Source organism: Aquarana catesbeiana, linkage group LG05 (genome assembly GCF_042186555.1).
Source record: "Aquarana catesbeiana isolate 2022-GZ linkage group LG05, ASM4218655v1, whole genome shotgun sequence".
In the NCBI taxonomy this organism is placed as follows: domain Eukaryota; kingdom Metazoa; phylum Chordata; class Amphibia; order Anura; family Ranidae; genus Aquarana; species Aquarana catesbeiana.
The window spans coordinates 538,706,837-538,728,911 of record NC_133328.1 but is presented as its reverse complement, the minus strand read 5'-3'; the positions used below and the strand labels follow the sequence as shown (position 1 = coordinate 538,728,911).

The window sequence follows — 22,075 nt, the reverse complement described above, 5'->3', positions numbered from 1 at the left end:
AAACCTTCAAAGACCGGTCCCTTTTTATTGGGGTTCCACACCCTTGGACCTGTAAAAGCACCCCGCCAGAAAAGCTTTTAGGTAACGTAGCATGACCAAAGCCCTGGGTCAAGGGGTCCAGCCTTCAAAGAGAGGGGAATATGGGGAAAAGACTACAGCATAAGAACAATACAAGGTGAAAAGAAAAAGCTGCCAACACTCAAACAAAGTTCTACGTGAATATTAAAGTGACAGTGTGGCGCTAAAAAGACATACATGTACCCTGGATGTGGTACAACTAAAATCAAATGTAATGTGCGAATACACAAAACAAAAATTGAAAATGAAAAAAGGCTGTGCTAAACACAGTAAGTGTATAAATCAAACATAAAACAGTCCACATAGATGTGAAGGGAAGAGTTCTTCCCGTGAGGGTGTCTCCAATCACATGGGGATGGAAAATCACTTGTCTGTAGCCACTCTCTGCAATACTTTGGAGGTAAATACTCTTACCAACTGTGATGGACCCTAATGCCCCGTACACACGGTCGGACATTGATCGGACATTCCAACAACAAAATCCTAGGATTTTTTCTGACGGATGTTGGCTCAAAATTGTCTTGCATACACACGGTCACACAAAGTTGTCGGAAAATCCGATCATTCTAAACGCGGTGACGTAAAACACGTACGTCGGGACTATAAACGGGGCAGTAGCCAATAGCTTTCATCTCTTTATTTATTCTGAGCATGCGTGGCACTTTGTGCGTTGGATTTGTGTACACACGATCGGAAATTCCGACAACGGATTTTGTTGTTGGAAAATTTTATAGCAAGCTCTCAAACTGTGTGTTGGAAAATCCAATGGAAAATGTGTGATGGAGCCCACACACGGTCGGAATTTCCGACAACAAGGTCCTATCACACATTTTCCGTCGGAAGATCCGCCTGTGTGTACGGGGCATAAATGTCATACGACAATGGGTCAAACAGGCTCGAGATCCTATGGGGTCTGGATCAGGTGCTGTACACAGGAGGTGGTCAGGCAGGTCCGATGCGGTGTCCCCGACTCTCGGTCCGTGGATTTCACAGGCACTCTATGATCCAAATGGTTTGTCACCCAAAACGCTTCCTCATGGAACAAAGTTAGTCGTCCCAGTGTAGCTCGTTGTGGGGTATCCAGAGGCAGCCAGCACCTCTCTCCTTCGTCGTCACCTTCCTCAAAGAGAGGCGGTACAGGCAAAACCTTGTGCTTCATATAAGAGGCCCGGGTACCATCTACTTTGGCCTCAGTGACACTGGATTCGGTCTATGGAGGCTATTTAAATCCAGCAAGGATCCCTCCTGGAGCTCCTCAGAGCACATCTTCACTCGTGACCAACACCTTAGACACTGGCGAAAAAAAACCTGAGGTACTCCTGGTAGGAGGAGGGGTTATATAGGGAGTGAACTTCCTGTATAACAGTGTCCATCACCTGAAGGTGCCTATATACCCATCAAGTTATTACGTAAGCTCTGTGTCCCATGATGTATGATAAAAGGTAATTTTTAAAAACATTCAATTACAATAGGACTTGTGTCACAATGGTAAATGAAATTATATATATATATATATATATATATATATATATATAAAATGAAAGTGGTATTACCCTTTAACTACTTGCCGACCGCTGCACGCCGATGTACGTCCAAACTTTGACGGCGATCGCGTCCTACTCTGTGCTGTGCCTGGAGACGAGTGAGGTTAGATGGCGCCCACTCGTCTCCCTGACACTGCTGGGCGGAAGCGACGTCAAAACGTCCCTTCTGCCCACGCCTCTTAAAAGGCATATTTTTTTCAATGTCATTTTTTAAATGACTTTTTTTTTTTTTTAATTGCATTTTAGTGTAAATATGAGATCTGAGGTCTTTTTGACCCCAGATCTCATATTTAAGAGGTCCTGTCATGCTTTTTTCTATTACAAGGGATTGTTTATTCCCTTTGTGTGTATTGGAACAAAACAAAAAACAAAAAACAAAAAACAAAAAAAAAAAAAGAAGAGGAAAAAAAGCAAAATTGGACATAATGTCGTACAAAATTCCAAAAATAGGGTGGTCAAAATTCTTGGCACCCTTTCAAAATTATGGATACATAAGATTGTTTCAAGCATGTGATGCTCCTTTAAACTCACCTGGGGCAAGTAACAGGTGTGGGCAATAAAAAAAAAAAAAAAAAATATCACACCTGAAAGCAGATAAAAAGGAGAGAAGTTCACTTAGTCTGCATTGTGTGTCTGTGTGTGCCACACTTGGCATGGACAACAGAAAGAGGAGAAGAGAACTGTCTGAGGACTTGAGAACCAAAATTGTGGAAAAATATCAACAATCTCAAGGTTACAAGTCCATCTCCAGAGATCTATATTTGCCTTTGTCCAGAGTGTGCAACATTATCATGAAGTTTGCAACCCATGTAGCTAATCTCTCTGGGCGTGGATGGAAGAGAAAAATTGATGAAAGGTTGCAACGCAGGATAGTACGGATGGTGGATATGCAGCCCCAAACAAGTTCCAAAGAAATTCAAGCTGTCCTGCAGGCTCAGGGAGCATCAGTGTCAGCGTGAACTATCCCTCCACATTTAAATGAAATGAAACGCTATGGCAGGAGACCCAGGAGGACCCCACTGCTGACAGACATAAAAAAGCAAGACTACAGTTTGCCAAAATGTACTTGAGTAAGCCAAAATCCTTCTGGGGAAACGTCTTGTGGACAGATGAGAACAAGATAGATCTTTTTGGCAAATCATTCTACTGTTTACCGAAAATGGAATGAGGACTACAAAGAAAAGAACACAGTACCTACAGTGAAACATGGTGGAGGTTCAATGATGTTTTGGGGTTGTTTTGCTGCCTCTGGCACTGGGTGCCTTGAATGTGTGCAAGGCATCATGAAATCTAATGCCGCGTACACACGGTCGGACTTTTCACCTACAAAAGTCCGACAGCCTGTCCGACATACTTCCGGCGTACCTTCGGCGGACTTGCGGCAGACTTTCTTACGAACGGACTTGCCTACACACGACCACACAAAAGTACGACAGCCTAGTACGCGGTGACGTACACCAAGTCCGACGAGACTATAAAACGGAAGTTCAATAGCCCGTACGACACCCTTTGGGCTCCTGCTAATCTCGTGTTTATCTCGTGTTAGTAGAAGTTTGGTGAGAGACGATTCGCGCTTGTGAGACTCGTATTTTTCAGTTCATTTTAACTGTTGTTCAGTCTGTGCTTGTGAGGTTTGTATCTGCTTTTCAGTGCGTTTGGTCAGTTGGCATTGAGAAATCTTTGTTTTATTGGCCGCTCGTTCCTGATTTTCAGGTCGCTCTTCACAGGCCTTGCTGTTCTTCAGTGCGTTCTGTTTAGTGCGTTCTGACCAGCCGACCGTTTTGAAACCATGTTACCTGTACGTACTCGTCGTCGAGCTCGTGCATTGTATGTGTTTGGTGCTGTAGTTTATTCTTCAGCCCAAGACCAGTCCATGAACAGGGCGAGGAGGAGTTCATGGACCAAGAATTGGTTGCTTCAGCGTGACCAGTTCTGTCACATGCCTTTGCTCCGTGAGAATAATCCTGAGGATTTCAGGAACTTTCTCCGGATGACGGACCCCGTTTTTGACCGTTTGGTGGCTTTGCTGACCCCCTATATCAGCAGGCAGGATACCTGCATGAGGCAAGCCATCACTCCGGAGCAGAGGCTGGTCGCTACCTTGCGGTATTTGGCCACAGGGAGAAGCCTGCAGGACCTTAAGTTCTCGACAGGCATCTCCCCCCAGGCTCTGGGGATCATTATCCCAGAGACCTGTTCTGCCATCATCCAGGTCCTGCAGAAGGACTATATTAAGGTAAGATATTTTTCTTTTATTAGCATCACATGTTCTTTTATGTAATCTTTGATAATGTAATGTATTTCTTGCTTCAAACACTACTTACCATCATTGCAATATAGTGTGAATGTCCCCTTTTTATCCTCACACATGCTGGATTTTTTTCCTGTTATTTTTTGTCATGCATGTATATTTTCCTTCAATAACCTCCCCAGCATGCAGTGATGGGAACATATCCACCTAGTCTACTCATTTTGAATGTATTTTGTTTGAGTGTATTTAGTGTGCTGCTAATTAGCAATTAGCTAGATTTCCCAACACCCCCCCCCCCCCCCCCACCCTCGTAAAAATTTACTTGAATGTTCTGTGGTGTTGATTTGTCTAAAGCAAATATATGTTGCACTTTGCAAAATGCATGTGCACTCTACAAGTGCATTTGTTCCAGTGCTTTAGTAAATGAGCAGAAGCTCTGCTGATTTCCATCATCAAATCATATGCAAGCCTCAAAGTGTTTTCATTAATTGCCCTTGCATGTGATTGTGTACTCCTTGCAACATGAATGCCTTTTTACCTTACCTCATTTACTGTAAGCTGGTTAGCAACTGCACCTGCAGAGTGCGACAACTGCAGTCTTGTAGCCTTTTTAGTCCCTAAATTCCTGCGTGTCCTAAAAGTAATCTTTTTTAGGGATTTCACAACCCCCTAAAATGTAATCAATGTTCCATCAGAGGGGGTGAGCAATCTGATAAGTGTGCCTTTCCATATTAGTTATTCCAGAAGAATTAAATTATTTAATGTTATACTGATGCTGGGGAATAATGTTTTTAATTGTCTAATTTTCTTGCAATGTTAGCTTCCAAATTAATTGATTTTGGTTTTCTTGTTTGATTCCCCAGTTTCCTTCAACGCCACAGGAATTGCAGACTGTGGCATCCCATTTTGCCAGCCGTTGGGACTTTCCCAATTGTGGAGGGGCTATAGATGGGAAACATGTCCACATCGTGCCACCACCCCATTCGGGGTCATACTATTTCAATTATAAAGGGTTCCACAGTATTGTTTTAATGGCGGTGGTGTCGGCACACTATGAATTTTTATATGTGGACGTGGGGAAGAATGGCCGGATGTCGGATGGAGGAGTATTTGCCCAGATGGAGTTCTGCCAGCGTCTCCAGAGTGGTGGCCTGGGATTGCCACCTGATGCGGATAATGTGGAAGGACTCCCCTTTGTCTTCATTGCCGATGAAGCCTTCGCTCTGAGCAAGCACCTCATGAGGCCATTCCCCCAAAGAACCCTCACCCCGGAGAGGAGGGTTTTTAATTTCCGGCTGGCCAGAGCTAGAAGAGTGGTTGAGAATGCGTTTGGAATTCTGGCCAGCCGGTTCCGCCTGTTTCAAACAGCCATTAATTTGGCGGAATACAAACTTAATTTTATAATTTTATCGTGCTGCATTCTGCACAACTTTTTAAACAAACATTCTCAGAATTATAAAGGCACAGTTGGGCCTGAGGCCGGACTTATAGATGCCAACCTTACGGGCCTGGATACTGTCCGTACTGGCTTGGCCCCCCAAAGTGCCCGTCAAGTTATACAGCAATATGTTAATTATTTTATGGGTAGGGGGGGCCATTGCAATGGGCCAGGATATTTAATTTTTTACAATAAAAAAAATATTGATGAAATCTTGAATTATATTTATTGCTTGCCTTTCTTTTGGGCTTTCTCCTAGGTTATGGTCGAGCAGTTGTAGTGCCAACTGTATTTTCATTTTAAATGTCTAAATAAGCTCCATTACCACTGTAAACAACTTTTTGACAATTATAACCAAACTGATACTGAGCATTGAAATAACAAACCACACATTTATTTAATTCCTATAAGGAGATGTTTTTATTAATGGTTGTTATGCATTCAGTTCTGCATTTAGTATAAAATGTTCATAGACAAAAATATAATGATATCTTAATAATTTTGAAAAATATAATTATATTTAAATATTTCTACCTAATCCACAAAAAAAATATTTTTGGCTTTTTGATTTTCGCAAACAGGCTTTTTTTTTTTTTTTTGTTTTTTAAAATCAAGTTTTTTATTTTTTTTGTTTTTTTTAAAATCAAGTTTTTTTTTCTTTTTGTTTTTTAAAATCAAGTTTTTTACTTTTTTGGGTTTTTTTAAATCAAGTTTTTTATTTTTTTTGGTTTTTGAGAAAATCAAGTTTTTTATTTTTTTGTGGATTTTTTTATGTATTTTCGAGAAACAGCCCTCCTTTTTTAAATTAGGTTAAACAGCCATTTCTGTTCAGCCAAAAAAATAAAGAGAAGGCCCAGAATGGGGTCAGCAAAACAGGAAATGAAGGACATGATTGATGTTTTGGGGTTTCAAAAAGGGCATTTAGATTCGACCCAAAACATCAATCATGTCCTTCATTTCCTGCTGCATACGATCCAGCCGATTACGCATTTCATCGATGTCCTTATTCCAGGCCATTATTTGACCAATTAGCCGTTGGGCACTTTCTGAGGTGAAATAGTCACTTCTTGTACCTAAAGTGGAATGAAACCAAAAAATGTATTTAGAAATATGCACACATACATAGTTTACCTTACCATAATAAAGCTGTTGTCTCAGACACTGACCTGGTGGGGTGCCCATGTAGCATAATTCCTCCACATCCTCGGGGGTGGCACTGTTGCTTGAATCAAGCACAACCAGATCCCCTAAAATAGGAGTAGAAAAATTACATTAAACAAAAGGCAGCCATGCATAGATTACCGTAAGCTGGTGTGTCAGACACTCACCTGGTGGGGTGCCCATGTCGCCCACCTCTCCTTCCTCCACATCCTCAGTGGGGCTTGGGCTGATTTCCCAATCATGTTTGGCTTGGGGTGGACTGTCTTCTTGTTGGCTGAGTGATTTTTCCCCTATGTGAAACAAAAAATTATTAATTAATCTACTTAGCACACAGATATTTTAGTACATAGTAATTTTCCAACATTTGTAGTGAAGTGGTTTGTGTAGAGTTCCTATTTTACCTCAATATTTAAAATTATAAAGACATATCGGATAGATAGATATCTAGATATCAATATCTCAAAATATAGTTAATAATCTTTTGATCTCTCTCTCTCTCTATATCTGGAACAAAATCTATAAATATCTAACTAAATGTAAAGAAAAAAAAAAAGATAACTTAAAATATTCAAAAAGAATGTTTTACATTTCTATATCTATCGATCTACCTATCTCTATATATTTCTCTCTCTCTCTCTCTATATATATTTCTCTCTCTCTCTCTATATATATATATATATATATTTCTTTCTCTCTCTCTCTCTATCTATCTCTATATAATATAGATTATATATATACTATAGATTATATATATATATAATATAGATTATATATATATAATCTAGATTATATATATATATATAATATAGATTATATATATATATATAGATATATAGATATATATAGATCTATCTATAGATATGTAACGAGGTTTATTAAAAGATCGTTTAAAACGATGAACAAAAAAATGGTATAGGAAGGAAAAGCACATGGAGCAGTATACAAGGTAATAAACACAAGAGAAAAACACGACAAGTACTTACTTTTTTTCAGAACTTTCCGGATACGTCTATATTGATCCGGCTCCCTGAGTTTCAGGTCAGACCATCTTTTTCGAAGTTGATCTCTGGAGCGCTGTACCCCAAAAGATGCCTGCAAAGTGTCCACCACCTTCGCCATTATTTTGGCCTTGCGCAAATTTGGCCGTGCGTACGGCCCATACTTCCCATCATAGTCTTTGTGAAGAATGGCCACCATCTCCACCATCTCTTTAAAACTCATATTAGAGGCCTTAAATCTAGGCCTCACAGATTTGGTTGACGTTCCAGCCTCCGGGCTGTCTCCACTACCTGAGGTCGTCAACATGTCAGGTGTCTCCGCCATTTACCCCACTACGCGCCGTAACAAAAAATGGGCGGAGAACATGAGTTAATTTCGAACGTCAGGGGCGGGCGACGCAGGCGGAGTTTCACACATGCGTAGTGTATAAAGAGGGCCCTTGCGCACGTGTCGTACGTACGTTCTGTGCGTCGAATTAGGGGGCGGAGAACATGAGTTAATTTCGAACGTCAGGGGCGGGCGACGCAGGTGGAGTTTCACACATGCGTAGTGTATAAAGAGGGCCCTTGCACACGTGTCGTACGTACGTTCTGTGCGTCGAATTAGGGGGCGGAGAACATGAGTTAATTTCGAACGTCAGGGGCGGGCGACGCAGGCAGAGTTTCACACATGCGTAGTGTATAAAGAGGGCCCTTGCGCACGTGTCGTACGTACGTTCTGTGCGTAGGTGATAGTGGACCAGGACGTTACAAAACGAAGGTAATTTTAAATTATTTTTTTTTTTTTTTGGGTTTTATGGTCATGACTTTGTAGCAAGCGGCCTATATGGCTTGATAGATTGATGAGGCCTACATAGGGAGAAGATGATGAGGGGTTAGCAGAAACCTATAATAAGTGTTTTTTTGTCTTGTGACTTTATCTTTTCCAGATATAATGAATCCCCTATTTAAGGATCCAGAGTTCCTTACAGCTTTTATTTCGAAATATCGAGAGATGAGGAATTTGTGGGAGGTGAAACACCCTCAGTATTATGCAAAGCATGTGAGGAAGTCAACGCTGGAGAGACTTCTGTCCTTTGTCCAGGCGACCATCCCGGAAGCAACAATGGAGACATTGCTCAAGAAAATTGGGGTCTTGAGGAACATGTATAAGAGGGAGCATAAGAAGATCCAGGAATCAAGGAGATCAGGAGCATCAGCAGATGATGTTTATGTACCCAGGCTGTGATACTACAATCAACTCCATTTTCTTGAGGACCAGAATGAAGCCAGGGCATCACTTTCAACCCTTCCCTCCACCCCAGCAGAGGCTGATGAGGAGCAAGCTGGGTCTTCCATCCTGGATGAACCGGATATGACCATCTGGAGTCAGGTAAATTATTTTAACAAATATTTACTGTACTAATATTAATGATGTTAACTGGATGTTATAATTGTCTAAACTAATTTTGCACTCAAAATGTATACATATCAATTGACATTAGTGGCTAAATATGTTTGGCACCTGCTTGAAATAATTAGGGTGTCTGATTAGACTCTTTTATTAAAGAGATGTATTCACATTGAATTTGCTATTCATGAGAAGCAAACTGTGTGTCATTGATGAACCCAAAAAAATACTAAAACTATTGTCCTTTTTTATACACAGGATGAGTGTGGGGAAAGTGGCAGGCGGAGACCGGGCCCATGGACAGCCTGGCTCCTCCTCCTCCTCCTCCTCCTCCATTTTGGGTCGCACTGTAGAGCCCAGTGTCAGAAAGCTGGGTTTGCGTACGAGATCTTGGGTCTTTCAGCAGGACAATGACCCCAAACATAGGTCAAAAAGCACCCAGAAATGGATGGCAACAAAGTGCTGGAGAGTTCTAAAGTGGCCAGCAATGAGTCCAGATCTAAATCCTATTGAACACCTGTGGAGATCTTAAAATTGCTGTTGGGAAAAGGTGTCCTTCCACTAAGAGAGACCTGGAGCAGTTTGCAAAGGAAGAGTGGTCCAAAATTTTATTTTGTTGGTCAAAAAGCAATATTTTTGTTTATGAAACTTGGTTTTAGTTATAAAGACGTTATATATCACAACAGCTAAATCTGTGTCTGTAATGCATGCTCAAACCTTAATACCATAAATAATAATAGGTTATTCGATTTTTACTCCAGTAGTATATACGGAGTTTGGAAATGGTAGAGAAATGCATTGTAAAATTTAATTAAACCCATTAGATTTCAAGTCTACTAAAATGTACTGGAGATTTTAGTTGACTAAAATGCAACAAAAAACATTCAGATTACTAAAATACAACTAAAAGTAAAAAATTGCATTTTAGTCAAAAGACTGACTAAAACTAAATCGAAATTTGATGTAAAAGAAAAAAAAAAAAATATAACACTGCTGTATTGTTTGAGTACATTACTTTTTATTCTTAAATAAAAGGTGCACCCCTCCCCTGTTTTGCTTTTTTGTGCATAGTGCTTAAGGATTTCCCAGGCTGAGACTGGCAGCAAGGCCAAGTGGATTTTAGAAGACTGTGATCTTGGTTATGTGCTAGGGATGCCTGCAATCTAGAGAGTTTCCTTAAAAAAGACTGGTGGTATACCTTGGCACAGAATTGTTAGTGTATCTACGTGATGTATGGAACTATGTATATGGTATGTAGTATTTTTGGCACCAGCCAGGGTCTGCATAGAGGTGCCAAGCTACAGACACATTGTCATATCTGCAGTGCAAACCCCAGATCCTCAGCTTTGGTCAGATGCCGAGAGAAGAATTGTGAATGAAGGCATTTTAAAAATAGGAAAAGGTAGTAATGGGAGCTAGAATGTCTTGAATATGAAACATTTTTGAGAACTGCTAAAAGTTTTTTTTTTTAGGACACAGACAGCCACAAGGATTTAGCCAGAATTACAGTCAATGCCACAGAGTTCTAGAATCTTAATCATCGACAAAGAAAATATAATGTACATTGCAAGTTACTGTTTTCAAGAGACTTGTATTGTGAGGGAAGGTTTTCATATGATTGTAAGAATCTGCAGTGTTAGCCTTGTGTAGGCGTTGTGTTTAAAATAAAATAAAAATAAATGAATAAATAATTACAAGATATGCAGGTCTTAAAACAATAGGAGTACAGAACAGAAATTATACACAAACATAAAAAATGTAATGACGCCACCTAGTGTACAGTCAATGTGACTAACAAGAGGTAACAGTTTGAACAAATCACACCTAGAAGTTCTATGATCGAGGATTGCTTTACATCAAGCTGAGCACTTAAAAGCTGTGAATAGGCAGGCATTTATGATGCTGTGCTCAATGGCACTCATAATCCTTATGAGAAAACCTTACAGTCTTAACTGACAGCCCATTAACTGCTGCTATTGCAGTCCTGAGTCTTTCACTTGTAGAACTTCAGAACAAGGGAGATTACAAATGAACAAATTCAATTTAAAAAAAAAAAAAAAAAAAGTACAGTTGCCAGGATACAGCACAATGGAACAAGCAGAAAGCAAAGATGATTTCCCTAGGTAATTCTTACTACAATTTAGAGGGTTTTTAACATTTTGAAAGAAACATAACATAAAATTAAATTCATGCAGTCAAATGTCTTACCGGAAATACTATAATTATATATATATATATATATATATATATATATATATATATATATATATATATATATATATATATATACACACATACACATACATACACATACATACACATACATACATACACACACACTATCTCACAAGAGTGAGTACACCCATCACATTTTTGTAAAGATTTTATTAAACCTTTACATGTGACACTGGAGAAAGGACACTTTGCTACAGTTTAAAGTAGTGAGTGTACAGCTTGTATAAACAGTGTAAATTTGCTGTCCCCTCAAAACAACAACACACAGCCATTAATATATAAACCGCTGGCAGCAAAAGTGAGTACACCCCTAAGTGAAAATTGCCAAATAGGGCCCAAAGTGTCAATATTTTGTGTGGCCACCATTATTCTCCAGTACTGTCTTAACCCTCTTGGGCATGGAGTTCACCAGAGCTTCACAGGTTGCCACTGGAGTCCTCTTCCACTCCTCCATGACGACATCACGGAGCTGGTGGATGTTAGAGACCTTGCGCTCCTCCACCTTCCGTTTGAGGATGCCCCACAGATGCTCAATAGGGTTTAGGTCCGGAGACATGCTTGGCCAGTCCATCACCTTTACCCTCAGCTTCTTTAGCAAGGCAGTGGTCGTCTTGGAGGTGTGTTTGGGGTCGTTATGTTGGAATACTGCCCTGCAGCCCAGTCTCCGAAGGGAGGGGATTATGCTCTGCTCCAGTATGTCACAGTACATGTTGGCATTAATGGTTCCCTCAATGAACTGTAGCTCCCCAGTGTCGGCAGCACTCATGCAGCCCCAGACCATGACGCTCCCACTACCATGCTTGACTGTAGGCAAGACATACTTGTCTTTGTAGTAATATAGGAATTTCGCGCAATATTTACTAAAGTGATGTGAATAGGGTGGGAAGGGCAAAAGTGATTAAGGTAATAGTGACTATATATATAATTATATACACATTTTATTATATATTAACACTAAGTGCACCTTTAGGGTCATGTACTATTAGTGTGACCTCTATGGTGCTATTCCTTATATACCTATTGGCCGTAAATAAGAATGACTATCTATGTGTATTCCCACCAAAACAATGACCGTTCACATAGGAGTCCAACACATAGAGTAGTGCCATATTTATCTACAACAAAATGGCGGCGAACTAACTTCCGGTAAATCTAAAGAAAAATGACCGCCGTCCATTGTAAGCAAAACCATAAGTAAAATGGCCGCTGTAGTACTTCCGGTTTTAATATACAGACGGCCGAGTTTAACAACACACCCACAAGTAAAATGGCGGTTTCAGCATTTCCGGATTCTTTTACATATAAGGACACAGACAACAGCCAATCCGGTTCCCCAGATGAAGACACGTGACGTGTCGTAACGCGTAGGGATTGGCTGGAGCGGCACACAGCTGTCTACACAAGTGAGAGGGCGCTGAGAACGCCAAGCTTCTCATACGTTTTTACTCTGCCTATTTTTATGCTTGTAAATGTAAGAGCATAGATTAAATAAATATCTCCCTTTACTTAAAAACAATAATACACTAGTGGAGCCTCTCTTCTCTCTCCCTCTCCCTTTTTTCTGTGTTTTTTCTCCCCCCCCCCCCCCGCCTCTTCTTCCCCTGGGTCTGAGCTACACTGGAGCGGAGGAATTAAGGAGATAATAAGGAGAACGGAGCAGCAAAAAAGGAGAAATTACCAGACAGGATTCCCAGATTTCAAAAGATATATTACCATAGCTTCATTTCTACTATTTTAAGGTGAGAGTTCTGAGAGACTAAACCAGGAGGCACCACTAAAGGAACTACTTATTTACACATAAAGGCTTACACAGATCCTATCAGAAGGACTTTTCTACCTCTACAACAGCGCCACCTATTTATAAATTTATGAACTGTTTTTCCTCAATTCTACAATGCTGTCACTATTATTTTAAGACACTATATTTGGATGATGTTGGCATTAATTGCAATTAATTTTTGTCATTATTTATTTTTATTTATCCTGTAGATGGGTTGCACTTTATGAATTATTCACAGTCGGTTACACCTATTTTTGATATTGATTCACTTTATTTAATTTTATCAATTTATTTTTTGGTATTGGAGCTAGCTGTCACTTTTTAAGTGTTTTGCTATTTTACCATTTGCACTGATGCACCTTTAACACAGCACCAGCAATCCATTGTTAGTCAGTGTTTATGTTTTATATAGAGATCGTAGATCCTTATCAACATTAACACAGTCACTATTACCTTAATCACTTTTGCCCTTCCCACCCTATTCACATCACTTTAGTAAATATTGCGCGAAATTCCTATATTACTATTATTTTATTAAGTGGTTGTGTGAACACTTCTATTTTGCAGCAATATTTTATCATAATTTGAGTTATTTCTATTCACTTTTACCAACACTATCGTGTTATTAGTAATTGTCACATCCACTAGCGCGAAGGAAATTCTAGTATTCATACTTGTCTTTGTACTCCTCACCTGGTTGCTGCCACACACGCTTGACACCATCTGAACCAAATAAGTTTATTTTGGTCTCATCAGACCACAGGACATGCTTCCAGTAATCCATGTCCTTAGTCTGCTTGTCTTCAGCAAACTGCGAGTTTTCTTGTGCATCATCTTTAAAAGAGGTTTCCTTCCGGGACGACAGCCATGCATGCAAATATGCATGCATGCATGGCGTGTGGTCTGAGCACCGACAGGCTAACCCCCCCCACCCCTTCAACCTCTGCAGCAATGCTGTCGGCACTCATACGTCCATTTCCCAAAGACAACCTCTGGATATGACGCTGAGCACGTGCACTCAACTTCTTTGGTCAACCATGGTAAGGCCTGTTCTGAGTGGAACCTGTCCTCTTAAACCGCTGTGCGGTCTTGGTCACCGTGCTGCAGCTCAGTTTCAGGGTCTTGGCAATCTTCTCATAGCCTAGGCCATGCAACAATTCTTTTTTTCAGATCCTCAAGATAAGAGAACACCAAATTTAACACACCTGCTCCCCCATTCACACCTGAGACCTTGTAACACTAACGAGTCAAATGACACTGGGGAGGGGAAAATGGCTAATTGGGCCCAATTTGGACATTTTCACTTAGGGGTGTACTCACTTTTGTTGCCAGTGGCTTAGACATTAATGGCTGTGTGTTGAGTTATTCTGAGGGGACAGCAAATTTACACTGTTATACAAGCTGTACACTCACTACTTTACATTGTAGCAAAGTGTCATTTCTTCAGTGTTCACATGTAAAGATTTAATAAAATATTTACAGAAATGTGATGTGTACTCACTTTTGTGAGATAGTGTACATACACACACACTCACACGTAGGTTTATTTTAACAGTGAGAGACAGAACAACAAAAATAATCCAGCAAAACCCCTTTTAAAAAAGTTATAAAATTGATTTGCATTTTAAATGAGTGAAATAAGTAAGTATTTGATCCCCTATCAGCAATATTTCTGGCTCCCATGTGTCTTCTATACAGATAATGAGCACTCTCTTAAAAAGGGAGTGCTCCTAATGTCAGCTTTTTACCTGTATAAAAAAAAAAAAAAAAAAAAAAAAAAAAAAAAAGACACTTGTCCACAGAAGCAACCAATCAGATTCCAATCTCTCCACCATGGCCAAGACCAAAGAGTTGTCCAAGGATGTCAGGGACAAGATTGTAGACCTACACAAGGCTGGAATGAGCTACAAGACCGTCGCCAAACAGGTTGGTGAGAGGGTGTTAACAGTTGGTGCAATTATTCGTAATTGGAAGAAACACAAAATAACTGTCAATCTCCCTTGGTCTGGGGCTCCATGCAAGATCTCACCTCATGGAGTTTTAATAATCATGAGAACGGTGGGGAATCAGCCCAGAACTACATGGGAGAATCTTGTTAATGATCTCAAGGCAGCTGGGACCATAGTCACAAAGAAAACAAATTGGGAACACTATGCCGTGAAGGACTGAAATCCTGCAGTGCTCCCAAGGTCCCCCTGTTCAAGAAAGCACATGTACAGGCCCGTCTGAAGTTTGCTAATGAACATCTGAATGATTCATAACTGGGTGAAAGTGTTGTGATCAGATGAGACCAAAATCAAGCTCTTTGGCATCAAATCAACACACCGTGTTTGGAGGAGGTGGAGGAATGCTCCCTATGACCCCATGAACACCATCCCCACTGTTAAACATGGAGGTGGAAACATTATGCTTCGGAGCTGTTTTTCTGCTAAGGGGACAGGACACCTTCATCACATCAAAGGGACGATGGACGGGGTCATGTACCATCAAATCTTGGGTGAGAACCTCCTTCCCTCAGCCAGGGCATTGAAAATGGGTCGGATTGGTATTCCAGCATGACAACAACCCAAAACACATGGCCAAGGCAACAAAGGAGTGGCTCAAGAAGCACATTAAAAGCTCCTGGAGTGGTCTAGCCAGTCTCCAGACCTTCATCCCATAGAAAATATGTGGAGGGAGCTGAAGGTTTGAGTTACCAAACATTAGCCTCGAAACCTTAATGAGTGAGGCTGTGCAGAGGAGTGGGAAAAAAAAAAAAAAAATCCCTCGAGACGTGTGCAAACCTGGTGGACAACTACAAGAAATGTTTGACCTCTGATTACCAACAAGGGTTTTGCCACCAAGTCATGTTTTGGCGAAGGGGTCAAATACTTATTGTAACTCATTAAAATGCAAATCAATTTAAAACTTTTTTGAAATGCGTTTTTCTGGAGTTTTTTTTTTGTTATTCTGTCTCTCACTGTTAAAATAAACCTACCATTAAAATTATAGACTGATCATTTCTTTGTCAGTGGGCAAACATACAAAATCAGCAGGGGATCAAATACACCCCCCCCCCCCCCCTAATAAAAAATAACACATACACACAAAGACTACCTGTTTTTTCCTGTTTGTTCCAGAACCAGAAGGTTTTCCATGCCTTGTAGGCAATATGTTTTCTTGATTTTCAGTACTTTCTTTTTCTGTGTACACAAACATTGGAACATTACATTTTTATTCTTGTGTTTAGATACACTTTAATCTATTGCAGCCTACCAGTCCTCATATGAGGCAACAGCGATTGTTTAATCAGGAAGCTTCCTGATGACATGGGTATTGTGAAATGCAATGAGGCTGCGCGTCTGCCATTGTTGACGTCACTACCAGTTGAACCTTGGCCATCACTTCCGGCTGCTGGAATGCACGCCGCCTTCGGAGTACACAGAAGGCACACACAGTGTGGCTGGATATGTTGGTGCTAATGCTAGCACCAATAAATGTAAGTGTGCATTTGTCTTTTTAAATATTGGAGGAATAATTTTATTAACAATACTACACTATGATCCTTTATATCACTTCTTTTGGGTCCGTTTTTTTAACTTTGTATGAGAGAGAGGTGTCCAGAGAGCTTGGGTTGGTGAACCCTCGATACCAACGACAGGATCTCCTAATGGTTGGTAAATAATAAGTTGGATATATTTAAATGCATGCTTTGTATTGATGGTTGGGGAGTGTACATTTTAGACACATGATTTGGTGGAGCACTATATGAAGAGTTTTATAAGCAGCACATATCTTTCATCATAGTGAATGGAGTCTATGAAGATCATGTTAAACACAGATGGGACTTTTATAAAATTGCGTTTTCTGATTTATGTACTAAATGATTATATGGTAGCGCCTAACTTTTTATTTTACAGTGTTATATATTGAAAGTGTGTTCATCACTTTAAAAAGGGGCAGCTGCACTTGTTTATGTTTATCATATACTGTAGAATTTTTTAGGTCCAAATTAGAGATTTAGTTGGCACCACAACTTAATCACTTTTTACTTTGACATCTCTAAGGCTGCTTCTGTGGAAGCAGAAGACTGCTCACCTTCATCCTCTCTCTCACCCCCCCCCCCCTTAGGCAGTGCAGTGCCCTCAATGGATAAGTCAGAACCCGAGCCTGTAGGGTAAGCTGAAGAGGCCCTTTTGCTATCCCTGTGATCAACAGTCTCCATGTGGAACAATATATTACCCATAAAGTCAGATGTGGTAGCACAGAATTCCTCTCTAGTCAAAAAAGCGGCGCAGATGAAACCTGAGTAGGGCAGGGAGTCAAAACAGGAGGGACTAGGACCCTGTGGGGAAAGACCAACACCCTATCCAGTCAATTAGCTGACTGAGCCTGCGGGGCCCTTCAAATCAATCATCTCTGATGATCTCTTGTGCAATCTGCCATGTGCTGTGCTAGGCTGCAGGAGGCTCAGGTGACATCCAAAGTATTGCCGTGCTGCACCTTCAGGTGCGAAGCCAGAAGCTGTGTTGCCAACCAGAAGAAGCACGCCCAGATGGTGGAAGCATGCGCAGTACGCCAGGATAACTATACAAGTAAGGCCATGCAAGTGCAGTGGTAGCCTTTGTTAGACAGAGCCACGACAAACAAGCCCAGTAAAAAAATGGCACCAAATATAAACCGTTGGCCCTCCGACTCAATGATCACGCCACACCATTTATAAGTGTTGCAGCTCACTCCACTAACCTGTGTCAGGAATCAGAGCAGGTTAAAGGGCGCTAGGCAAATGCCATTCAAATGGTGCATGATGAAAGGAAAGCCCCATCCCAAGTTCACCTTCCTGGATGTGCATGATCCCAAGTGGGTCTTCAGAGACTGGGCTCCAGCAACTGATGGATCATGGGTCTGGACCTGCATACCACACTGTGGTTACCTCAGCATTGTGCCTAAGTGAGCAACCATGCAGGATTCAATGCCCCAAGCAAAATAACAAGCTGGCCCTGCATCATTTTCCAGGCAGGGTTTTGGTACAGTCCAAGTCTCAGCCAATGAGTCAACTTATCGAGAAACCTGCAGGGGAAGCGAGGAGGAGGAGAAGCTAAAACTCAAATTAGGATAGAGAAAGTCCATCACCTGACACTAGCAAAAAACAGAGGCTAGCTGTGTGAAGGAGAGGATATAGAGGAAGTGCCCCTGACCTTTTTTGCCAGTGTCCAATCACCTGAAAAAGGCAGCTGCCTATAACGGATAATGAAGTCTCCTGTGATCCTGAACTGTAAGAATAAGAAAAGTGAGGATAATGAATTCTGAAATACCCATCTTAAAGATAGCAACCTAGAAGCAGATTGGAAGAGTGATCCTTGTGATACTACAATCTCTGGGTTCGATCCAAAGCAATAGAATGTCCTCAGTTTTGATCCTTCAAATTAGTCAGGTTCATCCACCCCAAACTCAATCATCCAAGTATTTTACAGACCTGTTGGAACAGGAAGGGACCATCCCCAAACAGTTCCCACATAGATGGGAACATGAAATTGTCCAAAATGTCTTGGTATGCTGACGCCTTAAGGGTACCCTTCACTGGAACGAAGGGGCCAAGCCCAATCCCTGAACAACACCACCACACCATCATCCCCCATCCACCAAACTTTACACCTGGCACAATGCAGGTCAGGCAAGTACCGTTCTCTTGCCAACTGCCAGACACATCCATCGGATTGCCAGACAGAGAAGCGCGATTCATCGCTCCAAAGAACACGTCTCCACTGCTCTAGGGTCCAGTTGCGGCGTGCTTTAGACCATTGCAAATGATGCATTGCGCTTGGTGATGTAAGGCTTAAATGCAGCTTCTTAGCCATAAAACCCATTCCATGAAGCGCTCTATGCGCTGTTGTGCTAATCTGAAGGCCACACGAAGTTTGGAGGTCTGTAGCTATTGACACTGCAGACAGTTGGCAATTTGTGCGCTTCAGCATGCGCTGACCCCGCTCTGTCATTTTACGTGGCCTACCACTTTGTGGCTGAGTTGCTGCTGTTCCCAGTTGCTTCCACTTTGTTATAATACCACTAACAGTTGACCGTGGAATATTTAGTAGCAAGGAAATTTCAGGGATGAACTTCTTGCACAGGTGGCAACCTATCACAGTACCACTCTTGAATTCACTGAGCTCCTGAGAGCGACCCACTCTTTCACAAATGTTTGTAGAAGTAGTTTGCATGCCTAAGTGCTTGATTTTATACACCTGTGGCCATGGAGGTGTTTGGAACACCTGAATCCAATGATTTGGAGGGGTGTTCCAATACTTTTGGCAATATAGTGTATGGGCAGGAAATTCTCCTATAGGGTAGATCATTCCTCCAAGGCCAGATGGTGTCTGCTCATAAAATCTGCCTGCCAGTTGTCCATCCCCATAACGTGCATCACAAGATCGCTGACATACCACCCAGAACAGGGTAGACCCTTACTCTGTTGCAATGCTCATGGTCACCCCTGATGATTGCTGTAAGCCACAGTTTTGGCATTGTCCTACTGAACCCACACCAGAGAAGACATGAAGTAATGATAGAAGAACTGCTTGTAATTCCAGAAGAATGTTGATTGGAAGTTCAGATTCTTCCTGAGACCCACTGTTTCTGTTTGAGAAACAAACAGATGATTCCCAAAAATGTTGAGGACAGAGACCACCATGACAGATATCTGGTTTCAAGTATGAAACCAGATCATCTTGTTCATAGAAAGACTGGACAAGACCCAAGCTGGAGTGGAATGAAGTAAATGTAACTGAAGAACAGGGGTTGTACAATATTATGGAAACAAGTATGGTAAAAGGAACAAAATAGTTATCCAATAGGATATTGGACCGCCTTTTGCAACAAAGATGGCCTGAATTCTCCTGGTAAATGATAAATATAAATCGGATACCAGTCTTCATGCAAAAATCTTCACTCTTCAAAATCCTGCGCAATATCCTTTTTTCAAATGCGCTTATGTTATCAGTCGTTTTCCCGGAAATTGTATATGAAGTCATAACCTTTGATACTGTACCACAACTGCCAATATCAGTCACAGAGGCTCCAGCTAAGTGGGCACCAACAATTTGCCATCTTTGAAACTCAGTAAGCTCTGACATGACTACATATTACTCTTCCTATCCGTTAGCAAGGTGTCTCATCACATGACAGAAGCAAAAGAATGTTACATCACTTCTATTTTCAAGCATGAAACATGTCGTCACACTTGCAACTCATGTGGTGTTTCCATATTTTTGTCCAACCCTTGTAGAGCACCCAGATATCGGATGAATGGAATATCTCTTAAAATTAAAAAAAAAGTCCTAGAACTGGTGCAAGGACTTTTGCGAATACTCTTTGGATTGATGCAAGGCCAAACATAAGGGAACCAATTGATAGTGCGTGTTGCCCACAGCAAAGTAAAGAAATCAATGACGTCCTGAAACAATGAAAATGTGTAAATATGCATCCTTTATGTCGATGAATGAAGGGGAAGTTCCGCTTTAAGTCCTCCCTCCCTTCTCCTCTACCATATTTGGCATATCAATTTGGGGGGGGGGGGGGGGGGGTAGCAGGTACTTAGTTTTGACAGCCCCCCCCCTCCTCCCCTCTTCACCTGCATCTTCCTGGGATATGTCACAGGTCTCAGGAAGTTGCTGGACCATCCACAAAAATGCAGCTCCCACATGCGCAGTAGGAAACCAGCTGTGAAGCTGCAATCTGTCCCAGCTGCCTTCCCACACTAAAGATGCCAGTGTGGGGGATCCGAATAGGGAAAAACTAGCCCGGCTGAGGACTGCCTTGGATCCCTGGACAGGTCAGTGTCCTTTTATTAAAAGTCAGCAGCTACAGTATTTGAGAACCTTCAATAAGGCATTGAGAGCCTTTAAAACCAAGACAGAACAAATGCGTTGGCTTTCAGAACTGTAAACCGGTTTGAATAAAAACCTTGAAATCTTTTAATTGGAGGAACAGGAATGATAAGAAAGATGCAAAGTGATAAATCAAGGTAAAGGACAGAGGCAAAACTATTCTGCAACCTTTGGAAAGTACCTCCCACACCTATGAGCTGGCTTAGCGTGCTTCTCAAATCTCTGCAAAAGCCATCGGACATCCCGCAACCTCTGATAAAGCTGGTGTAGGTGGACCTTCAAGCTGGGGAGGATTTATCCATAGATTGAGATCCCTTGGTTTGCCAATGATGTTTTGAACTCTGAGCCCAAAAAGGGTTTAAGATGTAGAGGTCGACCGATATATCGGCCGATATTTGGTGTTTTTTACTTAATCGGCATCAGCCGATAGTGCTGATAAAAAAAAGGCCGATATCAGCGGACTTGCAAATGACTTCTGTAATAGAAGTCAATACAAGTTGCCTGAAATCTTCTGTGGAGATACTTCTCTCCTCCTCTGGCCAGCGTTTTACAGGCACTTTACAGGCGCTATTTTTAGCCCAAAAGCGCCTGAAAAATGCCCCTGTGAAAGGGGTCTAATTGTTAGATTTTATGAGAGGGAGGGAAGAAGAAAAAAAAAAAAAAAAAAAAAATCAGCCTAATATATCGGCCCAAAAAAAAAAAAAAAAAAATCAGCATCACATATCGGCCATCGGCCACCGCGATTTCTAAATGTCGGCATCGGCCAGAGAAAAGCCCATATCAGTCGACCTCTAATAAGATGACCTGTGAGACCTAAAATTGGAACCCGTTGAAGGAACAAAAGTTCCTGCTTAAATGATACTCACTTTTATATCCATTTTTTAGGTGCATATAATTGTCCTGTTTTTTTTTTTTTAGTATCAGAATGCATATACATGTCCCCAGATGCAGATTTTTGGACTTTATGTTACTGATCTGAACACAGTACCTGTTTACGCACCTGTGTGAATGTCTCTTTTGAAAGAAATGCATCTGGCGTTCAGATCTGTAAATAAGAAATGCTTTTAAAAATGCTTTTTTTTTTTTTTTTTTTTTTTTTTTAACAGTATAATGGACGAGGCCTCATTATGATTTTTCAGTTAACAAGATCCTGAATAAAAATGTTATTTAACCACTTCAAACCCGGAAGCTTTTAACCCCTTCATGACCAGGCCATTTTTTGCAATACGGCACTGCGTCGCTTTAACTGACAACGTTGCACGGTCTTGCGACGTTGTACCCAAACATATCCAATAATAAAAAATAAAAAAAAAATATTGAATTTCTTCATCTATTTAG

At 41.1% G+C, this 22,075-nt stretch overlaps 1 protein-coding gene across 2 annotated transcripts in view; it reads right to left on the bottom strand.

Annotated features, from left to right (window-relative positions):
* Positions 1 to 22,075, bottom strand: part of TERF1 (telomeric repeat binding factor 1) — a 77,973-nt gene that overhangs the window by 17,158 nt on the left and 38,740 nt on the right. The window contains exons 10-11 of one of the 2 annotated variants that reach the window (XM_073631796.1): positions 21,738 to 21,782; positions 15,972 to 16,057 (exon numbers count right to left, since the gene is read on the bottom strand). In XM_073631796.1, the coding sequence (XP_073487897.1) occupies positions 15,972 to 16,057; positions 21,738 to 21,782 (131 nt within the window). The remainder of the gene's footprint in view (positions 1 to 15,971; positions 16,058 to 21,737; positions 21,783 to 22,075) is intronic. The other variant, XM_073631797.1, reaches the window with a different exon arrangement.